At 42.5% G+C, this 9,066-nt stretch overlaps 1 protein-coding gene across 1 annotated transcript in view; it reads left to right on the plus strand.

Annotated features, from left to right (window-relative positions):
* Window positions 1-9,066, plus strand: part of SLC28A3 (solute carrier family 28 member 3) — a 101,025-nt gene that overhangs the window by 84,113 nt on the left and 7,846 nt on the right. Inside the window, exons 15-17 of the mRNA XM_019517385.1 lie at window positions 2,086-2,167; window positions 3,562-3,660; window positions 5,561-5,687. Coding sequence (XP_019372930.1) covers window positions 2,086-2,167; window positions 3,562-3,660; window positions 5,561-5,687 — 308 coding nt within the window. The remainder of the gene's footprint in view (window positions 1-2,085; window positions 2,168-3,561; window positions 3,661-5,560; window positions 5,688-9,066) is intronic.

Consider the following 9,066-nt stretch of genomic DNA (forward strand, 5'->3'; position numbering starts at 1 on the left):
CAGACCTCCTGAGGTGAAAAAGAAAGGCCTACAAAGGATGGAGGATCGCCTCCAAGGAGGATTATTCTGCGCTGGTCCGGTCCTGCAGGGAGCAAACCAGGAAAGCCAAGGCTGCAACTGAACTCCAACTAGCTTCAAGTATCAAGGACAATAAAAAGTCCTTTTTCAGATATGTGGGGAGCCAGAGGAAAAGCAAGGGCAACATTGGACCCCTGCTGACCCAAGGTCTGGAACAGCCTGCCATCAGAGGTGGTTCAAGCACCTACATTGAACACCTTCAAGAGCAAATTGGATGCTTATCTTGCTGGGATCCTATGACCCCAGCTGACTTCCTGCCCTTTGGGTGCGGGGCTGGACTCAATGATCTTCATCTTCCGAGGTCCCTCCCAGCCCTAATGTCTATGAAATCTATGAAATCTATTAAATTTATCTTATTATTAAACAATTTGGCGTTGGAGATCTACTTGCTTTTTCAAGTGTACATGGAGAGCCAAATTCATTTGCAAAGTCCTAGGAGATCCTCAGATTTCAAAAACAGTAATCCCACAAAGGACTCATACGGGGATTTGGCAGTAGCAATTTTGATTATGAGATGATGGCACAAATGAGAGAGAGGGGTTTCAGGTTTTCATTTTTAGTTTTTTTTCAGCCTGAGAGCCGTCTAATGTATCTTAAGACATATATGCACTGAGAGAAGGAGGGAGCGAGTGGTCTGCTGTGCCCACTCTCACAGTCTATAACAACAAGTCTTCCTGTTTTTTGAACTGGAAGAATACAAGTGAAGGCAGGGAAATCACAGGACACAAAGCCATTTCCAGGAAAAGCGGATAGAGTGGGTACTTGAAAAGCATTCGCCTGCATGTGCGCAGAACGATTGAAAATATCTACAAATTGGTTCTCAGAAAAAAGGAATGGAAACAAAGGAGCATCTAATCAACAGGAAACCTTCTGGAACACTCAGTGGACTTTGGCGTGGGTGTAAAATATAACTAATGGAGAAAACGGTTGTGATGGAGCAAAACTACCACCTGTAAAGAGATGTTCCCTGCTTTCACATACCTTTGAATCAAGTTGGATTATTAGAGGACTACAGCCCAGTTTAACTCCAGGGAAACCAATATAGAGATAAAAAAGGGCTCTTGTCAAAAAAGGGCTCTTGTCAGCATGGCAGCAAGTGGTCAAGCAGTTCAAGGCTTTGTCATTAAAAAGTCTCCTGGGGAGATGGAATTCAATCCAAACCTTTTCCACTCCAAAAGAGAGTGGCAGAGGTTGCGAAGTGCACATAACCCTAGAGGTGGACTTAGGAATTTTGGTGTTCTGGGCAGAAATACTCAAGACCAAGGTGGGACAAGGGGAGAGAGTCCTCAGTGCCGTCTGACCACCCAAATGACTTGTAAAGGGCATTTTGTAAATGCCAGACATCATACTAGAAATTCCTCTTTTCTGTGCCCCAGCACTGAAATGGGGTAGTTAGACCCATTGGTTGAGTGTATGTAAGATCAGGGAACAAGCACTAGAGAAAGGAAGCAGAACTTGATGGTTTTGCATAGATTTACTGTTCAGACCTAAACTAGTCAACGGCAGGCTAGTCTGATTCCCCTTAACTTGCTAATACCTTAGAAAATTACCACTAGTAAAATAAGGACTATGATTGGCTTTGAATTACTGGCATTCTGTTCAACAGGATATGAACAAAAACTGGTCTGGCTTTAGACAAACGTCAAGCAGTAAATTCTAAGAGCTGAAAAACCATCAGTTGGTGACTTATAGAACCCACATTCCTAAAGCATCTAAAAAAAATGTGGGGGGAAGAGAGTAAGTGTCTTGTCCAAGACTACTGGATGAGTTGGTGACAGACCAACTTAAGGAGCTAGCTCCTGGCTCTCAGGAAATTAAATAAACCTCCCATTAATTAAACCTCTATTTAATCCACTTGACCAAGGAGCATTTTTTTATCACATACCTATCACAGGAGTCAGCAGTAAATGGGTAATGCTCTGAAACAACCCTGCCTTTTTTAAACTGATGGACAAGTGTATAATTTCTGCCCTGCCTGAAGTGTGTGTGTGTGTTTGTGTTTTTTAGATCCGTTCTGAAACCATTGCCACCTATGCCCTCTGTGGGTTTGCAAACTTTGGCTCTCTGGGACTGGTAATCGGAGGACTCAGTAAGGACAATACAGACTTGACCTCTAACTCGCTGTTTATCAACCCATTAAGAAAACAAAGCCTCTCTTCATTAACTAATGGAGCTCTTCTTAAACAGTTCATGGAAACAAAGGGGCATTTGTTAGCTCCGAAGAAGGACATTTGGCTACCTGTTGATTAGCTCCAAAAAGCCTGTCTGCCTGTTGTCTCCCACAGCACAGACCATAGCCAGCATGTGGTTTGCTAGCTAATGCTGAAGTGTCTGCATAAGGCAGATGGGAGTGGGGGAATAATCCCTGCTTAGCAGGGAGAAACCAGGCAGATGCTCTGTGCCTGCAAGTCTCTGCCAGAGCTGCAGCCAGGGAGCAGAGGGGAGGGCCAGTCCTGCTGTGGAACAGAGAGCCCCACCAAGCCCTGAGAGCATGCCAGGATGCTGGGGGTGTCTGGTTTATCTTAAACCAGCAAGGGGTCTGGGACAGACATTGCATAAACCAGTTTGAGCCAAATCAGTTAAGTCTGATACTACATTCTGCCGGGTTTATCTTAAACCGGTTTCAGCCATTTTCAAACTGGTTTATGTGCATTAAACATCTGTTCTGTTACAGGTTTAAACTAGTTTCTGATCACTTAAACCGGTTCTTGTGTAATGTCTGTCCCTAGCCTGGCAGGCTCCCCTGGTATAGCATGAACATTGGTTGTGGTTAAGCTGGTGTGGAAGTGTCTAAGCTCTGTTCATAAAGCTGATGCACTCACATAGCAGAGAATGTAGCCAAGTGTAGGGCCATGTAGCCGTAGCATTCCTACCCCTCGGCAGTCCACTACAGCCTTACCACTGCTTTGAGGCCTTTGGCAGCTAGAGAAGTGGCCCTTCTCTTTGGGGAAAAAAATAAAAAAAATTTAATTGAGTTCCTTGTATTCTGTTAGCGTTCTGGAAACTATTCATTTGTCTACTAGGGAGCTGCCACACATGCAAAACAAACTGTTCTCTAAGGGACATTACAAATGAACATTATAAATCACGATGTATGTATTAAGGCTTCTGCCTGATTCCCCAAAGGTTGGTTACATACTCCAGAAGAGTTCTGAGTCAGCTCTGCTGTGATCTGATGTGACCTCAGTCTGATACAAGGGGAAAGAGTGGTTTGATTTTTAGTTGAAATGGAAGGTGCCCATTAGCCAGCTTCACTGAGCTAGTCAACACATGTTGTTGAAGCAAGTGGAACTTGCATTTATTTGTATCTCATCTTTTAATAGATAGAAAAATTGCCCTTTGAATGCCTTATTAGGCATATCAAATTCCTTTTTATTTGCTCCTAATGTCCATTCTGGTGATTTGCAATTTCCCATTCTCAGTGGTATACTTTGTAGGAAGGTTAACATCTTTATCTTCTTTTTTTTCCAACTTGCTTCTCAGCATCCATGGCTCCTTCCAGAAAAAGGGACATCGCTGGTGGTGCCTTTAGGGCAATGATTGCTGGTACCGTTGCCTGCTTCATGACAGCCTGTATTGCAGGTACCCTACATAACTTGTAATATCCCCGCATGACCACTGGGTGGCAGTGTGTTAGCATGGTAACTTTATAAGTAGACAATGTGCATTATTTAGCTGTCAGCTTTCCTCTCCCTTTAAGATGGAAAAGTTGCTAGGGTTGAACTGAAATTTGGGATGTAAAAAAGACTCTTCTTATTTCTTATATCATATGTATCAATTTTAAAATTTGTTACTCAACATATAATTACTAATTCATAGAAAAAAAGATAATTACAAGTTACAAGTGAGTTGAAGTCCCTTCCCCACTCCTCTGCTCTGCTGTACCATGTATCTAAAAATTAAAGAAACAATGAAAAGGAGGAGGAGTGAAACAGGAAGTAGAGCTCTTCTCTTGTGTTATAATAAATGAACATTTTGGGGCTGAGTCTGTACATCAGCAGTAACTATATTGAAGACAATGGCCTTACACTAGTAAAAGTGTGATCAGAAACAAGCCTTATATTTTCAAAGCTCTACCATGAAGTTGAGCCATGAGCTACAAAAAAATCACCATTTCAGAGAGGAAATGGAAAGAATGTAACACTATGCATCACTGCAGGGATTAATTCTTTAGCCAGCTGTTGAAGGATTTAAAAAATAATTAGGTATGGTTAAATGACACAAGTTCTTTTCCTTTCCTTGAATCTAACTAGCCCCTTTCTACCTTTTTGTTTTGAGCATGCACTATGAGACTCAAAGAATTCATAGTGTTTCAGTTCAGATATGATCTTGGCACATAATTTGGCTGAGAACAGCATATCCATATCAGCTTTTGTTCACTCATCTGGCCCTTCCCGTTTCTTGGAAACAAGGGCCCTTGAAAGTGCGCAGATTGAAATTTTAATAAATAGCAATCTTACCCAGGGAAACTGGGGCATCAGAAAACATTTGCAAGGAGTGGAACCTGAAGTTTCCAGGCCTGACTAGAAACATAAATTGGGAAGAGGCATAAATTCTTTTCTCCACATGGCCCTTAGGCACCCCAAGTCAGATTTTCAAAGGCGCTTCAAGATACAGAAATGCTTGAACAGATTAGACACCCAACTCTAATTGAATATACACCTAAAGACTTTTGAAAATCATGCTATTAGGAGCCAAAGTCCTGTTTTCATGGGTAACTTAAAAAATTAATTGGACTTCGGATTCTCTGACTCAAAAATCTTACCCTTAGACTCAATCTCACTATGAACTGCTTGACCACTTGCTGCCATGCTAAAACTCCAGGTATTTTGTTTTGTTGCTTTCTTACAGGTAGGACCTAATCCCCATTAAATCAGTCTTACCTTCCTGGATGACAGACAATAAACCCTCAAAATGTCAAGCAGTATACAACAGCTCATTTGAAAAAAAAATGTTAATTTTCAGAGAGAGAGAGAGAGTAAAGAAAGTTTTTTTGTTTTGTCTTTGTTTTTAAGATAGCCACATTTCAGAACTGTAACAAAGGACTTAATGTGTTTGAAATAATTCAATTTCCCTGGGGATCAAGCCACTCCAGTCTCCTCCCTGCTGGGTGTCGCCTGATATAAATGGGAGAAACTGTACTTGTCATTTTTCACTCTGGTTAGCAGAGTAACATAGACCTTGCCTTACTAGGAAAAAAAGTGTTCTTTCCTCACATTACCTAATGCATAGTAGCTAACAGGAGGTAAAACCCTGAACACAAGGTAGCCTTAACACATGAGTTAGCAGGTCAAGGTCAAGGGTAGCTCATTTTCTTGTAGTGAAAGCTACAGCCTTTCCTTGATTAGCAGTTTACCATATGTCACTTACCACCTGTTAGCTAGCATCAGGTAAAAACAGATCTCTTTTCCTACTGAAGACACACCTCTAGAGACTTCTGTTATAGATTAAAGCAACTAACACCACTGTACTCAATTTCCAGGAATATTATCTGTGCCTGTTGTGGAAGACGTTCCATGCTACATTATGTTAGGGAATGCCTTCAACTCAACAGGTTCACCAAGCAACACCACAAAAGTAATTAGCTGCTGCCAAGACCTTTTTAACAGGTACGGACAAGTTCTTCATTCTCTCTTCAAGCTAGCTCTTTGAACTCAGGTGTTGTTTATCACTGCTGTATTTTTTGTGGCAATGTTTTAGGAAATAAAGGTAAACAAAGGTAAAGGCAATGGCAAGATACAAAAGATACGTCAACATTCAAAGACATTGCTTTTTCTAGTGCAAATAATGAAAACAATTTATGAGGTGTCATGAAAGTTTGGAATGCAAGAGTTACTGTTGCGGACTGCATAAAACTCGTTCACCCACTTTGGTCGGTTAATTTTCTAGCTGGAGGTCCAACAGCCTGATTGTGTTTTTGAGCACTTGACTCTGTTTCCAGGCATTGGTTACAGCATAAGTGACTGGTGCCTCCTGAATCTGGGGGGGGCACCCGCAGAAGCCACTGACCCTGTCAGGGGGGCACCAGCCCTACCGACAGCATCAGTGTCGGCCGTCAAGGGGGGCACCAGCCCTGTTGGGGGGGGGGCACGTGCACCCCTGTGCACCCCTTACCGGTCACCTATGGGTTACAGTGACATTGTACTCCTTGAAGAGATTAATACTTTAACTCTGTCTGAAAAAAATCTTTTGATTTTTCTTGTAAATATTCATTTCTCCTCTATCAAATAAACATACTTCCTCACTACCAAATAATAGTGCACTATCTCGCCATAACTACACATCGGACATAAATCAGAACCTTTTCCTTGAAGACTGTGTGTTTGGACAGAAAACAAAACTGAACTAAAAGAACATCTTTTATTTAGATATCTTTGCACACATTATGGTAGTGTTGGAGTGGTGTAGCTGAGATGGTCAGGAAATATTTGAGAGGCAAGGATTTTTATGGATGATACCTTTTATTGGATCAACTGCATGGTTGGGATTAGATTTAGACACTCTTTTGAATGCAACACATAGTTCTTCAGGTCAGAGGGAAAAACAGGTACAGCAAAAAATAAAAACAGCCTGCAAGGCCATGAAATTGGAGGAGAAATTTGTAGAGGTAGTAGACAAGCAAATCACAGAAAAAGGATAGCTTGATTGGAAGAAAGGTAAGACCTTTCAAAAGGGAAAAGAGTAGTTATCACCTATAGCGTGAAGAAAGATTATCAGGAATCAGGTAGACTATAGTATGCCATAAATTCAATACCCATGTTCAGTCCTTGGTTCTTAGGTGTCCTGCCAGCTTATAAATTTTTTCCTTCTAGGCTCACCTTTTCAAGGTGTTTTGTAAATTTGCACTGAGCATGAAGACAGTGAGATCAGAAAGTGAGTCATTGCTTGGTGCAAAGTGTTCTCCTATATGTTCACGTGTCTCTATCCTTAATCTTTTTCTACATTTTGATATGTAGTTATATCCACATAGGGTGCTTACAGACATGGGGAAAAAATGAAAAAAGCACTTTACTTCCTACTCAGCATGCCCCTGAATCAAGCACAGCACATGCCCAGAAGAGAAATAGTGTCAGTTTGACCCAGTTTGCCCAGCAAACTATAGCTCATGTGCTTCAGTGGGGCTTTTTGGCACTTTTACCAGATATTATATGAAAGTGCCAAAAAGCCCCACTGAAGCTCGTGAACTATACAGATGCTGGAGAGCCAAGTCAAACTGACACAATTCCTCTTCTGGTAAAGCATGGTGCGGGACAAGGGGGCAGTGAGGGGGTTTACATCTGCCAGCGCACACGGTTTCCCTGAGGCCATTTGGTACATTGGATGAGATATACCACATTTTGGGATAGGCTTGTGGAAAAATCCATGGTTTCTTGTGTGTTAATTGTAGGGCGTGTTGATTGTTCCAGCAGTGGAGATGTATTGACGGGCTTTGCATCTATTGCTAAGGCAAGGTTGTGTCCCATTTGATATCTCTTGAACAGGAGAAGCTTACTTCTGATGATGAGTTGGACAAGATTAGGGCGTTATTTGAAAGCCAGGAGCAAGGACTGGGGGTTGGGAGTATTCCTCTTAAGTTCTGATCTTTATCAAGTAGGGGCTGTAATTGTCTGATAATTCTTCTTATCAGTTCAAATGTAGTGTGGTAGGTGACCACCAAGGTTGTACACTTACAGGAGGTTTCTTTATGTACCATAGCAGGTTACTGTGAGGTATATGAGTGCTCTTTCAAAGATATGGACTATTGCAAAAATTACATTTTTTATAACACACCGTATTGGGGGGAAAAGGTCAATAAGGACTGTAGTATGTGGTGTTTAGATTGTGACATGCAACAAAGATTTCTCTGCACGAGTTAGGGCAGGTACATATTTAATTCACTTCTAGGGCTGTGCAAAATTTTGCCGGCAGTTTTGTTTTGACTCTGTTTCGATTCGTTTCAAGCAAAATCAAAATGAAACAGAGAGCTTCAAAACAGCCTTGAAATGGCTCACCAAAAGCATCCAGGAATGTCTCAAAGCCAAAATGGGGGCATACACCCAATGGAAGGAAGGGGCCATCACCAAGGAGGATTATACCTCCATTGCTTGAGATTGTAGGAGGGCTGTTAGGCAGGCTAAGGCAGAGATGGAGCTGGGACTAGCAACCCAGATCAAAGATAACAAGAAGTCCTTTTTTAAATACATAGGGGGTAAAAAGAAGGTACCAAGTAACATGGGGCCTCTGCAGGACATGCTTGGTAATCTGGTGGTAGCACCAGACAACAAAGCTAATCTCTTTAACAGATTCTTTGCTTCCACTTTTCTGAGCAGGGACAGAGACATCCCCTGCACTGGGATTCCAGATGGATCCGGGGGAGGCACAGCCAGGCCCAGGGTCAGTGAGGACCTAGTCAGGGAACTTCTGGAGGGACTAGATGTGTTCAAATCAGCAGACCCTGACAATCTCCACCCCAGAGTGCTGAGGGAATTGGCAGAGGTCATTGCGGGACCCCTGGCACAGCTTTATGAGCACTTGTGCTCTGGCAAGGTGCCAGAGGACTGGAAAAGGGCCAGTGTGGTCCCTGTTTTCAAAAAAGGGAGGAAAGAGGACCCAGGAAACTATAGGCACGTTAGTCTTACCATGGTCTTGGTGAAGATCTTTGAGAAAATTATCCAAGAGCATACCTGCAAGGGACCAACAGGGGAGATTATGCTTAGGGGCAATCAGCATGGGATCATTAGAGGCAGGTCCTGTCAGACCAGCCTGATGGCCTTCTATGACCAAGTCACAAAAGCCTTGGATGAAGGTGTCGCGGTGGACATAGTCTTTCTAGACTTTAGGAAGGCCTTGAACACTGTCTCTCACCCATCTTCATTTAAAAAATTAGGCAACTGCGGTGTTGATGCCTACACAGTCAGATAGCTCACAAATTGGCTGGAGGGCCACGCCCAGAGAGTGGTAGTGGATGGGTCATTTTCAGCCCAGAGGGATGTGAGCAGTGGGGTTCCC

The sequence above is a fragment of the Gavialis gangeticus genome, unplaced genomic scaffold (assembly GCF_001723915.1).
Source record: "Gavialis gangeticus isolate Ggan-Ray unplaced genomic scaffold, GavGan_comp1, whole genome shotgun sequence".
Classification (NCBI taxonomy): domain Eukaryota; kingdom Metazoa; phylum Chordata; order Crocodylia; family Gavialidae; genus Gavialis; species Gavialis gangeticus.